We start from the raw sequence: 18,936 nt of genomic DNA, 5'->3' as shown, positions 1-18,936 counted from the left end.
TTTTTTTGATGTTGAAATTTTCTGTTTTTTTTTTGTGCTGAAAACTTAACTTTTTGTCCCAAAAAGTCCAAATTCTAAATCTATATCCATATCACATGGTCCATATCCATTATTTAGTCCATAAATATATCATATAATCCAACGATTTCTTCCCAAAGTGCACATATCGAACATGAACAACAAACAACCGATTTTTTCTTTTTTTCATGATACGTTGTTCGAAAAAAAAAATTTTGACCCCACAGTTCAGATGGTCTGGGTCCGCCCCTGCTTACAAATGTTCAGAGTTAAAAGGCTCTAATCTCTATATTATTATATTGGTTTTGACAGCCTCTGGCCCGTTTACTTAAATAAACAGAATTAGTTTGGAAAGCTTCAAATTCATTGTTCGTGTAGAAACTGTGTTTGATGAAATCTGAAGTTTGAATTTATTCAACACAAACATTCAAGGCTAAAACATTTCCTCTTGTTAACCAAAAAAATTCTGAATCTAAACCTCAGCCGTCGATTTATTAATCTGAAGTAGGCACGAATCATCAGGGATTCCAAATTGTAACAATACTAGTCTTTGCCCGTGCAATGCACAGGTTGGATTATTTTGAACGTAATGCTAGTGTGTTAAATATGTTGGGTTATAGTGTGTCGCTTTCATCATTTGCATTGATAGGTGATGAAAGAATCATTTATTAATAAATATAGATTGCATTATAATTAAATTGATAGTATGTAATTGTCTAGATATTTAGAAATCAAATGTATAAATATCAAACCACGAGCATTTATAGTATGGAATTCAATTCTTTCTTCCACGTCAACTTTTGGTCTGGACACAAAGGCTCCAGTTTCAAATACTAGCCGAACATCGAAGCTACATGACAAAAGTTAATGAGATTTTTTTTTTAAAGCATGAAGGACTCTTTTAAAATGTTAGTTGGGCTACAATATTTGAAATAGTAGCATAACTATTTGTCATGGCATTTGAAATAGTCACTAAGATTTGCTATATGGCATTCAAAATAGTCATTGCGGCGTAAAAAACGAAGAAAAATTAATGGACCAAGTCAAGATACTTAGCAAACATCAAACATGCTGTCTCCGCTCACGAGATAATAAAACTAATAACCCGCTAGATTTTTAACTATCTTCCCAACTATAGATGTTAAACTGCAAGTTTTTACTTCGTCAATTCACCAAATAGAAAATGATTAAATTAGTATCATTTGGTACACAAGCAAATTTCAATTTATAAGTTATCTTAGAAACTTCCAACAAAGGTTTACTTACATGGTGAAAGAGCAAGATAGAGGTAAAATGTTGCATTCTTCTGGTCACGCTTTATAAGACACTGATATGGACACTCGTGAGGCCCTGGCTACAAAATAAAAGAAAGTTAGAGTATCAACCAACATAATTTCTAAAATTCTTAGTTCAGCATAGATAAGGTTTAAAGATATCACGTATTTTTAAACAATAATGAAACACGCTGAATGCAAATAACATAAAAAACTAAAAACAATCAATAACCACCAAAACTTTTTTGTCCAAATCGCATATCCAATGCTTTCAGTTAATCAACTAATGCAGATTGTCTTCTCACTTCATACTATAGTTTCCATCTCAAGATCTCTCCTTCGACCCTCTGAGTTTCAATATTTCAGATTTTGAGAATCAGCGTGGAAGTGTTTTCTTTGTCAAGGAGAAATGAAAGTGAGAGAGAGCAAAACCCACTCTTGAGGGACATTTTGTGAACTAGTTAATGAATAGTACAAACCAAACAAGTGAAAACTCAAGTGACAAGAATGAATAGTGATCCCATTATTTCTAAATTAAATATTAATAAAAATATTACACTATCTATAATGTAAAAAGTTGCTTATAAGTAAAAAAAGCAATTCGAGTTATTTAAAAGTAATAAAAAACTTATAATTGTAAAAGCTATTTATAGGTAAAAAAAAAATTAATTCCTCATTCTATTATAATTGCAAAAGCTACTTATAAGTAAAAATATATTAACTTAACATTTTTTTAAGTATAAATATTTAGATATATTTAATTTATTAAATTAAACATTAATAAACAGATTACACTAACTAGAATGTAAAAAGTTACATATAAGTTTAAAAAAAATCACTTCAAGTTATTTAAAAGTAATAAAAAATTATAATTGTAAAAGCTACTTGCAAATAAAAAAATATTAATTTCAACATTTTTAAGTACAAATTTAGATATATTTAATTTTTTAAATTAAATATTAATAAAAATTTACTATAAATAAAATTTTAAAAAGAAAAAAAAACATCGTACATGGAGTGAAACTCACTCCGTGCACGAAGTGTTGACACTCCGTGCATGGAGCCAGCACGGAATGTTGCATGGAGTGGCTCCATGCACGGAGTGTTGAATGGAGTGTTAAAATGTTTGTTTGTTTATTTGTTTTTTAAAGTAATTTTTTTAGTAATATTTAATTTAAAAAATAAATATCTCTAAATATTTACTTAAAAATATTGAAGTTAATTTTATTTTATCTATATAAGTAACTTTTACAATTATAAATTTTTAATTACTTTTAAATAAGTTGAAGTGATTTTTTTACTTATAAGTAACTTTTTACATTATAGATAGCGTAATATTTTTATTAATATTTAATTTAAAAAACTAAATATATCTAAATATTTATAGTTAAAAAATTTTAAGTTAATATTTTTTTTTATAAGGTCCTTTTGCAATTATAAGAGGAGGGATTAGTACTTTTTTTACCTATAAATAGCTTTTATAATTATAAGGTTTTTATTACTTTTAAATAATTTGAAGTGCCTTTTTTTACTTATAAGTAACTTTTTACATTTTAAATAGTGCAATCTTTTTATTAATATTTAATTTAAAAAATTAAATATATCTAAATATTTATACTTAAAAAAATTTAAATTAATATTTTTTTACTTATAAGTAGATTTACAATAATAAGTTCATTTTACTTTTAAATAACTTGAAATGACCTTTCTAGTTATAAGTAACTTTTTACATTTTTAGATATAAATAATAACTATTATGTAAAAAATTATTTAAAAATTATTATTACTAATAAAATTATAGGATATGATCGATAATTGATAGCGTAAGAAAATAAAGAAAGAGTACCGTGCGTCCGATTCAAAGCATGTAAGATGCAGGTAAAATAGAAAACAATGTCGTTTCTGCTCCACCAATTAAAAAAAAGCTACAATTTGACAAAATATTATTTAAAAAAATAGTACTACAAATAAAATTATAGGATATGATTGATAGTTGATAGCATGAGAAAATGGAGAAAGAATATTGTGTATCAAATTTAAAGGACCAAACTAGTTTCAAACCTGTTCAATGTGAAAATCGACGTGACAAAAATAAATAGTAAGATAAGGAGGGATAATATAATAAAAAAATCAAACCATTTTGACCAAACTCATTTCAAATCAGTTGAATGTGAAAACGCATGTGACAAAAATGCACTGTCCAGTTTTGTGCAAAAAAAAGCATATCCTATAATTTTATTAGTAATAATATTTTTTAAACAATTTTTACATAAAAGTTATTCTTTATTTCTAAAATGTAAAAAGTTACTTATAAGTAAAAAAATAACTTCAAATTATTTAAAAGTAATAAAAAATTATAATGGTAAAAATTAATTATAGATAATAAAATATTAATTTCAACATTTTTAAGTAATTATTTAGATATATTTAATTTTTTAAAATTAAAAATTAATAAAAATTTTATTATAATTTAAAAAATGAAAAAGAATAAAATTCATAAATAACAAAAAAAGTCATAATATAATATTATCAGTTACTGTTGTACCCGATGATACTTTATAGCATAAAATTCATCAATAATAGAATTTAAATCTAAATTCAAAGAAAACTCTCGTTCAATGTAAAGTGTCATACAATCAGCAAGGAAATCAACATCTATTTTGTTACGAATTTCCGTCTTCACATGTTTTATTGCAGAAAATGCTCGCTCCACGGTAGCCGTTAAAATAGGCAGTGTCAATACTAGACGAATCAATTTAGTCAAAGTGACGTAATACTCCGATCTTCTACTTGCAACCAAATCTTGACATAAATCATAAAGTGTAGATATTTGAAATTGAGGTTCAGAAATCACATCATGTTGATAATGTTGCAACTCAACTTTCAAACTATAAATATCTTGCTGTGTAAAATCTTGAGGATAAAATTTCTCTGCAAGCTTGCATATATTATCTATGTTAAATGATTCAAAAGAATTTTTCGAATCCAATGCCACGCCGAGAGAAAGGAGTTCTAATGATGTCTCATTAAATCTTGTATCTAACTCCATCATCATAAAATCTATGGCTACATTAAAAATATCGAAGTGGTAATGATGTTCGATGGTAGGATACTCACGACCACAAGAACGACCAACCATATATGAACCATGAAAGTCAGGTATATATATATCATTTTTTCAGCAAAAAAAATTCACCTCTTCAAGAAATTCTTCCCAGTGATCTTCTTTCAATTCTTGAATGATAGTTTTTGTAGTATGGACAAATCTCATAGCAGTTAAAATGTCTTGAGTTTTTTTCTGAAGGGCTTGATAAAGCACATCCGTGATTGCCAACATTCTGCGCATTAAATGCAAAATAAATACAAATTCAAATGTTGTCAATTTTTTGTATACACCACCCACTTCAGATCGAGTTCTTACATTTGGAGAATGATCACTAAGATACTCAAGCACCTTGTAAGTTACAGCATATATATCAATCAAACTCTTTACAGAGTTGTAATAAGAAGACCAACGAGTACCTCCAGCTCATTGCAAGTTACCAATTTGACTAGCCCCACTTCCAGTCTCTCGTTCTCTAATTTCCAACAAATGTTCAATTTCATTTTTTTTGGGAACTTTTCAACTCATTGATGCAGTTAGGAGATGATGTAATTATATAATTAACATTGTCCAAATCTGAAAAAAAACTAATTAATATCTGCGACATCCCTAGCTGCTGAAACCAACGTGAGTTGTAAAACGATGGGCAAAACAACGGACATAATATGCATATGGACAATCTATAAGAAATAATGCTTGTAATCCATTCCAAGCACCACGCATGTTATTAGCACCATCATACCTTTGACCTCTCATATTTTGCACTTGAAGGTTGAAACGAACAAGAACTTCAGAAATTTGATTCTTAATATTCAACGATGTAGTGTCACTAACACTTTTGATTGCAAAAAAAACGTTCTGTCAAAATTCCATTACCATTCACAAACCTTAAGATAATAGCCATTTGTTCTTGTGAAGATGCATCTCGAGCTACATTAACAAGAATACTAAACTTTGCATCCCCAATTTCTTTACGGATTCTTTGTCTTACTCTATTAGCCATAATGCTCAAAATCTCTTTTTGAATGTCTGGGGATGTGTATGTAGCATTTTTTGGAGCATTACCCAACACAACTTCTCCTATTTTTGTATTCATTTTTCCAAATGCATCTACCATTTCAAGAACATTCCCACGATTCAGTGAAGATGGAGATTCATCATTACCTCTAAATAAACAACTTTGAAGTGCTAGCCACCGAACACTCATAATTGTGGTCATTAGATGCAAATGATTTTTCTGTTTTTCCTCACTTGATACAGCGTGTATTACCTTGTCAATATGTTGAGTTGGTTTCATTAGATCTTCAGCTCTTCCCTCACAGCCATTATGATATGATGAAGATGTTGTGCCAATATGAACAAAGAAATGCACATTTACTTCCTTGGCCAACCCTCTTCCAACTATCAAATCCAACAATAACCAATGATGAAATATTAGGTGAAACACTTTCATTGAGGAAAATGAAGCAGAAAAAATAATATGCCTTATGTGTTGAAGGTGAATACTCCAACCAAGAATACTGATTGTACCAATGCTCTTGAAATTGACGTTTCTATTTTCCATATTCTTTGCTTTGATACTCGAAAAGTTTTGTTGATAAGGCCCAACTTTTAAATAAGCACGCCTAATCTGATCACGTTCATTAAACGGATATTCATATATTTGCTTTCTTTTTCCTGGGTCTTGTTCTATAGAATCAGATGGTTCTAACTCAACATTGAAAGGTGAAGATCGCTCAATTTCAGGAGATACAATTGGAGGACTGGGTACCGTAGGAGTTGGAGTAGTAATTGGAGTATTGGGTACCGTAGGAGTTGGAGTACTCTCGGATTTGTCGCTCTTTGTAAAGAAAGATAATAAGGTTCTTCCTTTCTTGTCAAGAGGTCGATTTGGTTCCATATTAAAATCTAAAAAGCATTAAAAAAAAAATAAAAACATTTCAGTATCCCAACAATCCAAAAACAATCCACTAGCAACATTTTAACTACTTATCTAACCTTTGAAAAATATTATAACTAGCCAAAAATTCAACACCAAATCTAAGAATCATCATAAACTAATACTCGAACGTAAAATATAATTCAAGGTAATCAAGGTCAAGTGAAATACCTGCTTAGTGCTTACATAGTTTGTTGTCGTCTTGCCGACGAAGTGAACATGACAATTAGATGAATTATTAAGCTTGTTTAGATGTTTTATAAGCAAACCAATCAAATGCCTGTTAAAAAAAATTATAACCATAAAAATAACATAGCAAAAAAAATAATAATAATAAATGAGCATAATAAAAATTAGAACCATTTACTTACTAACCATGAGATACATGTTCTAAATGGAGTTTGTCCCCATGATGAGGAAACGTGTAATCCAACTGTCAATAATCACTTATTTTTCAATTATTTTGTACTGTATAATACATTAATCAGTTATGTTTATATTTCTATTCATTTGTTATTTGCTTAATGCTTATATAATCCAATGAAAATCATTTCAGAATTCAGATTCAGAATGAAATGCTGGAGGACGTATTAAAGACTTTCTTTCTCATTTTATTTCTATAAATTAATACTGTCATTGAAGTTGAGCAAAATTTGCACGTCTAATTAATTTCAATTATTTACAATGGCAAATTTGCACGCCTAATTAATTCCAATTCCAAAAAAATTGTCGCATAATAATATAACCTATCAACATAACATAGATAAAATTATCATTAATCAAATACATTACACATCGCAAAAAAAAATTAAAACATCAGAACACTGAACACCTTGCCAAAAAAATAGTTGTAATACCCAAAAAAAAGGTTATTCTAAATCTTGACATTAATATTAAAAACGGCCACAATTACTAATCAATAATGGAAGGAAATGTGTTGTTGGCTAAAAATGGGTTTCAAATCGAATTATCAAAGAAGTTGTCGTAAGCTGACCGAAACTCATCAAACTTCACTTGTTCTTCTTCCTTGTTTGTGGCCGACGATCTCCTTTGAGATGGTAATTAGGGAAAAGAATACAAAGGTTGGGGATTAGCCTATTAGGGTTATTTAAAGAATTGGGAATTTTTTATTTTCAAAAATTTCAATAAAAAAGCCAGAGATCAAGAGAGAGAGACACGTAAATCTAGGCAGGTGGAATGAAAATGGAGATATATTTGTCCATTTTGTTGTATAATCGGGTGTTGGGCAATGGCTATTGCCTATTGGGTATTAAAATTTTTTTTTTAGGCCAGGTTGAATTTAAAAAATGGGTGGGCTAATGGACTAAAACTAAAATTTTTCTAACACTTTTTTGAGCTTGTAATGGACATGGGCTAGCCCAGTGCTGCCCTCTTCACTCCGTCTCTGAGTACTCGCCTTCATGTGCGGAGTGTTAAAGCTCCGCGCACGGAAAGCACAAAGTGTTAAAACACTCCGTGCACATAGTGTTAGTATATGTTTTCTTTTTATTTTATTTTTTAATTAAAGTAATTTTTAATTTTAAAAAATAAATATATCTAAATATTTACTTAAAAATGTTGAAGTTAATATTTTTTTTATCTATAAGAAGCTTTTACAATTATAAGTGTTTTATTACTTTTAAATAACTTGAAGTGATTTTTTTCTTATAAGTAACTTTTTATATTCTAGATAGTGTAATCTTTTTATTAATACTTATAAGTAGCTTTTGCAATTATAAGAGAATGAAGGATTAATATTTTTTTACCTATATATAAGTAGCTTTTACAATTATAAATTTTTTTATTACTTTTAAATAACTTGAAGTAATTTTTTTACTTATAAGTAACTTTTTACATTCTAAATAGTGTAATCTTTTTATTAATATTTAATTTAAAAAACTAAATATATCTAAATATTTGTAATTAAAAAATTTTAAGATAATATTTTTTTTACTTATAAGTAGCTTTTACAATTATAAGAGAAGGAGTGATTAATAATTTTTTACCTATAAGTAGCTTTTACAATTATATATATTTTTAATTACTTTTAAATAACTTGAAGGGCTTTTTTTACCTATAAGTAATTTTTTACATTCTAAATAGTGTAATCTTTTTATTAATATTTAATTTTAAAAACTAAATATTTATACTTTAAAAAATTTAAGTTAATATTTTTTTTTTACTTATAAGTGGCTCTTACAATTATTAGTTCATTTTACTTTTAAATAATTTGAAGTGATTTTTAATTAAAAGTAACTTTTTACATTTTAGAAATAAAGAATAACTTTTATGTAAAAAATTATTTAAAAAAATATTATTACTAATAAAATTATAAGATATTATCGATAGTTGATAGCATGAGAAAATAGAAAAAGAGTACTGTGTGTTAGATTCAAAGCATGTATGTTGCAGGTAAAATAAAAATGACATCGTTTCTGCTTCACCAATTAAAAAAAAGCTATAGTTTGGCAAAATATTATTTAAAAAAATATTACTACTAACAAAATTATAGGATATAGTTAATAGTTAATAACGTGAGAAAATAAAGAAAGAGTATTGTGTGTCAGATTCAAAGGACCAAATCAGTTCAATGTGAAAACCAATGTGACAAAAATAAAATGCTAAAAAGATCACTTCAAGTTATTAAAAGTAAAACGAACTTATAATTGTAAAAGCTACTTATAAGTAAAAAAAATATTGACTTAAAATTTTTTATGTATAAATATTTAGATATATTTAGTTTTTTAAAATTAAATATTAATAAAAATTTTACACTATCTAGAATGTAAATAGTTACTTATAAGTAAAAAATACACTTCAAATTATTTAAAAATAATAAAAAACTTATAATCGTAAAAGCTACTTGTATATAGGTAAAAAATATTAATCTCTCATTCTCTTATAATTGCAAAAGCTACTTATAAGTATGAATAAAAAGATTACACTATCTAGAATGTAAAAAGTTACTTATAAGTAAAAAATCACTTCAAGTTATTTAAAAATAATAAAAAACTTATAATTGTAAAAGCTACTTATAGATTAAAAAAATATTAACTCCAATATTTTTAAGTAAATATTTAAATATATTTAATTTCTTAAATTAAATATTAATAAAAAAAATTACTATAATTTTAAATAAAAGGTAACTCCGTGCACGGAGTGATAAAGTTTATGGTTATGCATTTCTTTTTTTTTATATTTAAATTATAGTAATTTTTTTATTAATATTTAATTTTAAAAATTTAATATATCTAAATATTCACTTAAAAATGAAAGTTACTTATAGGTAAAAAAAAATATTAATCACTCATTCTCTCATAATAGAAAAGCTACTTTCAAGTGTTAATAAAAAGATTACATTATCTAGAATGTAAAAATTTACTTATAAGTAAAAAAAATTTCAAGTTATTTAAAAGTAATAAAAAGAACTTATAATTGTAAAAGCTACTTATAGGTAAAAAAATATTAACTTCAACATTTTTAAGTAAATACTAAAATATATTTAATTTTTTAAAATTAAATATTAATAAACAAATTACTTTAAATAAAATTGAAAAAATAATATGTGGAGTGGAAATACTCCATGCACGGAGTGGAAATTCCACTCCATGCATAAAAGTGAGAAACACTGCATGGAGTGTTTCTCACTCCACATATGTTTTTTTTTTTTAATACATAAAAATGATTCCTTATTTCTAAAATATAAAAAGTTACTTATAACTAAAAAAATCACTTCAGGTTATTTAAAAGTAAAACGAACTTATAATTGTAAAAACTACTTATAAGTAAAAAAATATTTAATTAAAATTTTTGAAGTATAAATATTTAGATATATTTAGTTTTTTTAAATTAAATATTAATAAAAAGATTACACTATCTAGAATGTAAAAAGTTACTTATAAATAAAAAATCACTTTAACTTATTTAAAAGTAACAAAAAAATTGATAATTGTAAAAACTACTTATAGGTCAAAAAATATTAATCCCTCATTCTCTTATAACTGCAAAAGCTACTTATAAGTAAAAACAATATTAACTTAAAATATTTTAAGTATAAATATTTAGATATATTTAGTTTTTTAAATTAAATATTAATAAAAAGATTACACTATCTAAAATGTAAAAAGTTACTTATAAGTAAAAAAAATCACTTCAAATTATTTAAAAGTAAATAAAAAATTTATAATTGTAAAAACTACTTATAGGTAAAATATATATATATATATATATATTAACTTCAACATTTTTTATTTAATATTTAGATATGTGTCATTTTTTAAAATTAAATATTAATAAAAATTTGCTATAAATAAAAGTTAGAAAAAGAAAGGAAAAAAATGCTCAGTGCATGGAGCTTACAGAGCTAAGAATGCTCATGGAGCCAACATTGCTCCGTGAGCATTGTTAGCTCCATACACGGAGCAAACAAGCTCCGTGCACGGAGCATTGCTTAAAGGTTGGTTGGTTTTTTATTTTTATTTATTTATTTATTTATATATATAATACTTATGTTTTCATTTTCGGACTCATTATGGGATATCAAATGAATTCGAAATATTACACTTTTGATATCATTTTGAAGTACTCATGGCATAGTATTACATGTCGTTAACGGTGCACGAAACGGCCAATTGTGGCAAATGTTACGAGGCGTCAAAATAGGCATTTTCAGACTATTATTTCGAGAATTTCGATAACAAGTTAATTTTAAAAATTCATAGATGATTGTACCGTAGTCGAATAAATAAATCTTTTATATTCTTTCGAAACTCATTTCGAGAAATATATCATAGACACATCGAATGATCTAAATGAATATCGAAAATAGTTAAATGTACATCAAACATGTGTGTTAAAAATGCGCATAACTCATCTTTTTCTTAAAAAATCAATTACTTTATTAATGTTTATTATTTTTTCTCGACAATTTTCTCACAAAATTACTTCAAGTTCTTTAAAAGTAAAAAAAAAAAAACTTATAATTATAAAAGTTACTTATAAGTAAAAAATATTAAATTAAATTTTTAAGTAGATATGTAAATATATTAATTTTTAAAATATATTTTACACTAACACATTTATCTAAATTAAATTTGCTAAAAAAAAAAAAGAAAAAAAAAGATCTCTCTCTCCAAAACATTGCTCCGTGCACAGAGAACAGTAAACCTCACATTCTCTCTTTTAAGATAAGGAGGAGTTTTTTTAAAATTAAATATTTATTAATAAAAAATTACTATAAATAAAATTTTTGAAAAAATTATCATCACTCCGTGCACGGAGTGGAATCACTTCAAGCGCGGAGTGTCATCACTCTATGTAAAAGAAGAGTTTTCTCCTTTTGAAAAATCAAAAGGAGAAATCTCTCCTTTTGAAAGTAGAGATTCTCTTCGTGACGTTACATGGAAGATACCTTGCACCAAGATTGAAACCTCAAACATGAGGACTTTTGAAAACGAAAATTCAAATTCTCTATATACACTTTACACTGACTTTTGTGGAAATGAAACATGATTCATGATTTGAGGTTACATGGAAGACACCTTGCCCCAAAAAAAAAAAAAAAAAGATAGAAATATTGACTTGTTGGGTTCCAAATCACGTTGTATTTGAGAGTAATTATTCTAAATTTATTTCTTCTCTAACATTGAAGGGAGCCAGAGTATATTTGGTATATGTTCTAGATAGTACACGATGGTCCAAAGTAAATTATTAGTTCAAAAAGTTTGAGAAAATAATCATGAACTGATGCCTATAAATGATCATTTTAATAATAAATGAATTTGAAAAATACTTGGTCGAATGTGGGGAGTTTAATCACATTTTTAGTTTAATTTGCAAATTTTAACCGTTTGAATATCTTGAAATCAAACTTTAGTTGATTTGTTTGGTATGAGAACTTTAACATAAGACCGTATATCGTTCCATACACATATGTAGATATTCTTTCTTGGCACAAAGTGGACTTGTTCAAGGTTAACAAGTATTTTTATTTTTTTTTAACTGAAAAACGAAAACAAAAATAAATTATAAGCTTTAATTTTTTATAAATTTCTGATCGATTATATGAAATGGTTATTATCATCATTCCTTTGGTATGTTAAATCATTCACAATCAAGACAAACAGTGAACTTGGAATTATTTTTCCTAGATTCATGTATGTATGTACACTTTGTTCCTACTACGGTGGTGTTCACGGTAGCGCTACCGGAGGCAGTGGTGAGGTCGTTGTCACAATTGGTTTTGTGGTCATAAATTGTTTGATTGATTGTCAGTAATAAATTGATTAATGTGTGACTAATGAAATACATAATTTGTGACCAATAAATAATGTGTGATTTAAAAATTTGCGAAGTTGTGATTAGAAATTTAATTTTGACCTAGAAATAATGTGTGACAATTAATTTGATATTTTATGATCATGAAATAAGTTGCAACTTCTAAAATTTGTGATTTGTGATTAAAAAATAATATATTACTTATAAATTTGTTAAAATTGTGATCGAGAAATAAGCTGTGACTGTAACGTTTGTAATTGTAACTAATACATACTTGTGTCCATAATTTATATAATATTGTGACCTTAATAATATTCAATAAATACAATATATATTTTTAATTAATTTTTTATATATAAAATTTAACCAATATTTGATTTCTAAAATAATAAACCCTGTTTTTTAGTTTTGAACTGGACTATACTTAATCTCTTAGCTATAAAATTTTCCGTTGAAACAAATTTGGGTGCTATGGACTGTTGATATTAATTGTAACATTACTGATGACCCGAGACAATTAACCCCCGTTTGAGCCGCATTTTTCAAAATTAAATTTCTTTAAACTCATTTTCAACACTTACATTCTCTCAATAAAATAATTTTGCAAGTAATCAAAAAAATTTCTTACTTTTGGCTAAAATGAATGAATTCAAAATTTCAAATGGGGGACCGAAACACCAAGTACTTTTGACTGTGTGATAAAAAAAAAATGAATAACCAAATCTATTATTCACACTATTTTATTGAAAAATAGAGATACATTTGAAGGTCTAAATCAAGAATTTTAGCGATTAATTACTTTCATGAGCTATTTACACGTGAATCTTCTGAGCTCCCCAATTCTCAACTAGATTTAATCTCTCAGTAATTGCTGAGTTTGAAAACACTATGAAATAAATAAGCGTGGGTTTGGGATGTTGGGTTCAATCATGGGTTGGGTTTGAGTGCTGTTCGATTCGATGGGCATGCAGTAGCAATACCTTCTCTTCGTCTTCCTCAACTTCAGAAGAGTCACAAATGAGAAATGATTTATGATTTTGGAGTGAAATCGGGTTGGGGTTGGGTTATGGGTGATGTATATCAATTTTATTTTATAATAATAATAATAATAATAATAATAATAATAATAATAATAATAATAATAATTATTATTATTATTATTATTATTATTATTATTATTATTATTATTATTATTCAAAGGTTGAATTATCTTCTGATTTTTTAACCAAAAACTTTTAAATCTGATTTTTGAATTGAAAAGTTAAAAAATCACACAATGTGTTGATGTTATTTCCTCTTTTTTCAAATTCATTGAAAAGTTAAGCACATGTGAAAGGGCTTTTCCCCTCTCACTTTTCTTATTGTCAAAAGTCCTTTATTTTGATTTTCTTATTATAAAAATTTACAAAAAAATTACTATTCTATTTATTTTTATTTATTTCTTCTTTTATTCAATTATAATTACAAAATATTGAGAGGGAAAATGTTAATAAAATTATAATTTCAATTATATTAATTATATATTTTTTAATTTGTATGAAAACAAAAGCAAGTCTATTTTTAGAGGATGAAATGTTGGGATTAATTAGTCCACGCAAATAATGTTGCTATCGATAATTTACTACCACATCATTTTTTGAACAATCATAAAATGTTATTTTTAACAAAGATTAGTACTATCATTAAAATATTAACCACGTAAATATGTTAGACAATGATCTTCAGATATGAGAACTTGAAAATTTCAATAGATAAAAGAGTATAATTTAATTCATACCTTTATAAAAGTCATAATTTGGGAGGAGAATTCAGCGACATTATGTTTTTCATAACTTAATTAAATTTTCATATTTAGACCACAACGTCAAACCCAAATTACTTGGGATATTGAAAAGTTTACAATATGCTTAATAAATGTAGGGTTTAATTAGTCAACGCAAATCATTGAAAATCAGGTGAAAATGTATCTCTCAATTTAAATGGTTTATTTGGGACTCAATTTTTAACAGTCATTAATGAAATGTTATTTTAGATGAAAATTAGTAACTCTCGATAAAATTTCAATTTAAACAATGTAGATAATGATTTTTCGTATCCTAGAATTTCTATGTTCAATAAATAAAAGAGTTTACTTTATTAGAGGTATTATATGTATCAAAAGCACAGTCTAAGAGGGTATTTGTCTGACAAGTTACGTTTTTCAAAACATAATTCATTTCAGATACTAACTTTGTCCCTTTTAGGCATAGCTTAAATAGTTGATGAAAATTTAAGTCAGTCAACAATTAATATAATATTATAAGCGCTAACGTGTGAATGGTAACTTATTAAGTAGCATACTAACTAAACATTCAAGGCTGGGACCTGGGGCATTTCCTCTTATTAATCCAAAAGAATTCCCACTCTAAACCTCACCCAATTATTTATTGGATATGTTTTTCTTTATGGATACATCAACGGGTAGAAAATACAAGCTGAAGTTGCATTGAAATAACAAAGAAATTTCGTATGACCTCGAGCATCCCCATCTTAAAATCCAAAGTGCAGTCGCTGGAAGAGAGCTGAATGATTCAACAAAATGATTGACTCTAAAGCACCAATTCCATGGATAGCCGTATGCGCTGCTGTAGCATCTGGAATATTGACTCTTTTACTTTTTGCTGATAAAGTGCACTCTCTGCACCATAAAAAATTATGGTTCCCCTGCAGATATGCTGCTCTTAATGCTACTTTCTTGGCTCTGATAGGCATCGCAGTGAAGTTACCAATGGATCTAACTACCCCGATGCCAGGTACGTATGATCAAGCCGCTAAAAGAGTTGGCTTTGCTTTCTCGTGTGCTTCAACTGCTCATGCCATGCCTTCTCTAGGATCCATGAATAATAGAGAAATTATTGTGAACTTAACAGCAATTAGTATGCTTAAAGTGAGTCTCGCGGTAGATGTTATCATCCAAGTATTAACAGGCGTGATTGAAGATGATTTCCTTGTGATGGTTGTAGTTATAGATGTTTATGTGCTCTTTATGTTGATTTCTTCTACTTTAACAGTATCTACAAGAAAAATGCATTTGGAACATAAGTATAACGAATTGCACGCAAGAACTTCAGCAGAGGAACTATAACGAGACGAAATAATGGTCTTCGACAAGTTAAAGTCACATGTAAAGAAGTACTGGGTGATGGCAGAAACAGGTGACCCTCGGTTAGTGATGGCACGGTCTGGTGACTTCTGGGTTATATCGTTGATAGTTATAATTTTCTCTGTCGATGGATTAGAAGTGATTACAAACAATAAGCCAGAAATTGCTTCCGACTATAAATGCTCAGTGTATCTAGTTTATTATGCTCAATCTACAGGCATAGTTCTTTGCACTTTCATGTCTTTTGGAAGAATCCTATTAGCTACATTTTACATGGCACGGAATATTAAAACATGTACCATCTCAAGTATTTCCTTAGACATAAAGAGTTACAGGATCAACAGATTGGTAGAGTGGAAAAAGAGGCTCCCATCATCACATGTTCGATACCAGAAGCTTAGAAAAATTATTTATGAAACGAGAAATCTACTTCTCAACATTTGTATAGGAGCTCAGATAGCGATTGTGATCATAAATAAATTGCTTTGCGCATGCGTACTTTTTTTAATTATCCTCAAACCAGTCAAGATTCCACGTGGTTATTGGGAACTAATTGGGGACCTATTAAGCATGACACTATTTGTTTCTATGTTGTTCCAACCCTTGATCATTAGATGCCTCAATGTAATGAAGAACTTTTACTCCGGGGAATCCGAGGCCTCAGTCAATCCCATTGAATCAGAACACAGGCTTGGTTACGAGAAAGATCTTGAAAATTATTTTGTACTTCTAGAAAGTGAGGCAGTAGAAGCAGTACGCCTGATGTTCATTAACGCTTCTATTAATTCATTCATAATGACGGGTTCAAAGCGTCAGCCAAGATGTCTAATGAAGCTTATGGAGAAATCCACCAGCTTCGAGGGTGTACTAAAATTTGAAAGTGATCAAGTCTCTTTAATAATTTGCGAAGAACCTCTTAATTGCTGGAGTCTATCCGTGGCAACGCTAACAAGCATCATGATTGCTCTTCCAAACGTTCAAGATGAGAAGAAGAATCAGTTGTTAAGAAGTGTCATTCAAGGTTTTAAGTATGTCCGCCCAATGGAGAAAAGTCTGGATGTTCATAAAAAAATTGTGAATAGCAAGAGCGCTGCAGATTTTGCATGGGGTTTAGTTGAAATGAGGCACAAATGGTTAGACATGGATCTCCAAGAAATTGCCACGGTATCAAAATCCTCCAAAGAAACTCTTCAGAATCTTGCAAATAGAAGTGAAGAAATTTTGAGAAACTTCACGAGTAGAATAAACGGAAATACTATGGAAAGCTCAGTTAACTTGCCCGAAAATATCATAATTGCCAATTCAATGTACAAAATAAGCAACAGTTTGCTGTTGGTCTATGAGGAAAGCTACCATTCAGCATCAGATACTCAAGTGTTTGAGAGATTGTCAGTTATCATTGCAGATATATTTGCTGCATGCCTGACCAATATACCTCGTCTTATACTCAAGAAATGCAGCAATAGCGCCATAGAAGAACGGGAGAAAAGTATAGAGGAGGCAAGTTACATGTTGGGAGAAACTCAAGGCATTCTGGAAGCTCTTCAGAAGCGTGAAATTCCCAATCTATCACCTGATCAATCAATATATATTGACGAATGGCGTACCTTTCTCAAAAATACTAACCATGGTAATTCGGGCCCAACTCCTAGCAGTGAGAATATTGTTACTACTTCAAGTGGTGAGGTGCATTTGGATATACAAGAACTTCGTGCAAGTGCTACAAAAGGTATGAATGTACAGTTGTTCTCTAGTTCCATTCAGATTTTGCCTCGGAATTTATTATTAATATTCATGTTCCAATTATGAAGACATCAGTTTTTATCTAGGCTTTTATTAAATTTACATTTCACAAAGTAAAAATTAGTAAAAAGTTCTTTTGTATCTAATTGTAAATAACAAAATAATGCATGAAGATAATATTACCTAATATACATTTTAAATTGAATTTTAAAGGAAACTCTTTTAAACGTAAATAGTGTAAAAAGTTGAAGTACGCTAAATTTTGTGTTTTCAGAAGCCTTGGGAACTGATGAAGGCGATGCGGAGTCTCATGTGAGCGGGGAAGTGGAAGAGTTAGATGATGAGGAAGAGAACAACCAAGCATAAAACACTTTTTGGAAGTTGTTGTTTATAAACATCTTTTTTTGTGTGTTTATTGGAGTTTGCCACACAACCGTTGTGATTTGTTAGTCATACATGTATTATCATAAATACCTAGTGGCACCTGTTGTTGGCATATTATTAGACATTATCCTGCATATTGTGAAGATTAGATCTGTCGTTTAATATTGTTATGTTGTTATAATGTGTTGATCACTATAATAGATTATTCACTTATCGTCGGGTTGCAATGCCAAGCAAGTTTTGTGGCAGTGATGATCCATGATTGATCTTCAGGCTTAGGCCTAAATTGGAGACAAACCACGTGGTCCAACCCTCACAAGATCCGTCCAAACCCAGACCCATTTAAAAGTGCTACTTTAAGAACATGTTTTACTTGGATTGTCACTTGGTAGCAACTTCAGTGTATTTGGAGCAATCCAGGTATTGTATGGAGATACAATCTTATAAATTTTAATCTTTTAGATTTTAGAGTTATCAATTTTCCCACTGTGTATATCTGAATCTTGTAAATTTGCCTATAACAATTGAATGAAATATACACAGTTCACAAAAACATTTTCTTCTTCTCATTTTCCTTTTAGCCATCTTCACATGGTATTAGAGTTGTAAACAATATCATTTTCCAGTCTCATATTCATTCACAATGTCTGATAAAACTGTTGCCACCAATATCACATAATCATCATCGTTGCCATCTATCAAATCAGACCTTTATGCCATTTATCATTCAGATAGTCCCTCTATCGTTCTTGTTACACCTCTATTGACAGGAGACAATTATGGATCATGAAGTCATGCAGTAACAATGGCACTTCGTGCAAGAAGCAAACTTGGTTTTGTTGGAGGATCACTTCCAATTTCAAAGGAGAAAGATGATGTTTCCAACTGGGAACGTAGTAATGATTTGGTTGGAAGTTGGATTCTTAATTTTGTCTCACCTGAAATCCGTCCAAGTATCTTGTATGCTGAAATCGTATCACAAATTTTGATGGATCTGAAGGATCATTTTTCTCAATCAAATGCTCCTAAAATCTATCAATTGAAATAATCAATTTCC

At 28.4% G+C, this 18,936-nt stretch overlaps 2 protein-coding genes across 2 annotated transcripts; one reads left to right on the top strand and one right to left on the bottom strand.

The window, feature by feature from the left end:
• Window positions 1–4,492: 4,492 nt before the first annotated feature.
• LOC111409504 lies at window positions 4,493–7,757 on the bottom strand. The gene is made up of 7 exons (XM_023039549.1): window positions 7,681–7,757; window positions 7,329–7,382; window positions 6,506–6,614; window positions 6,385–6,388; window positions 5,272–6,303; window positions 4,714–4,814; window positions 4,493–4,630 (listed from the first exon to the last, which is right to left on the bottom strand). Exons 1-7 carry the CDS (start codon window positions 7,755–7,757, stop codon window positions 4,493–4,495), a joined length of 1,515 nt encoding a protein of 504 aa, XP_022895317.1.
• A 7,989-nt stretch (window positions 7,758–15,746) lies between these two features.
• LOC111409503 lies at window positions 15,747–17,861 on the top strand. Its single transcript, XM_023039548.1, has 2 exons — window positions 15,747–17,481; window positions 17,770–17,861. Exons 1-2 carry the CDS (start codon window positions 15,747–15,749, stop codon window positions 17,859–17,861), a joined length of 1,827 nt encoding a protein of 608 aa, XP_022895316.1.
• The last annotated feature ends 1,075 nt before the right edge of the window (window positions 17,862–18,936 follow it).

This window comes from Olea europaea, chromosome 14 (assembly GCF_002742605.1).
Source record: "Olea europaea var. sylvestris chromosome 14, O_europaea_v1, whole genome shotgun sequence".
Taxonomy (NCBI): Eukaryota; Viridiplantae; Streptophyta; class Magnoliopsida; order Lamiales; family Oleaceae; genus Olea; species Olea europaea.
The sequence above is the reverse complement of the archived record's forward strand: the minus strand, read 5'-3'. Positions and strand labels throughout refer to the sequence as shown.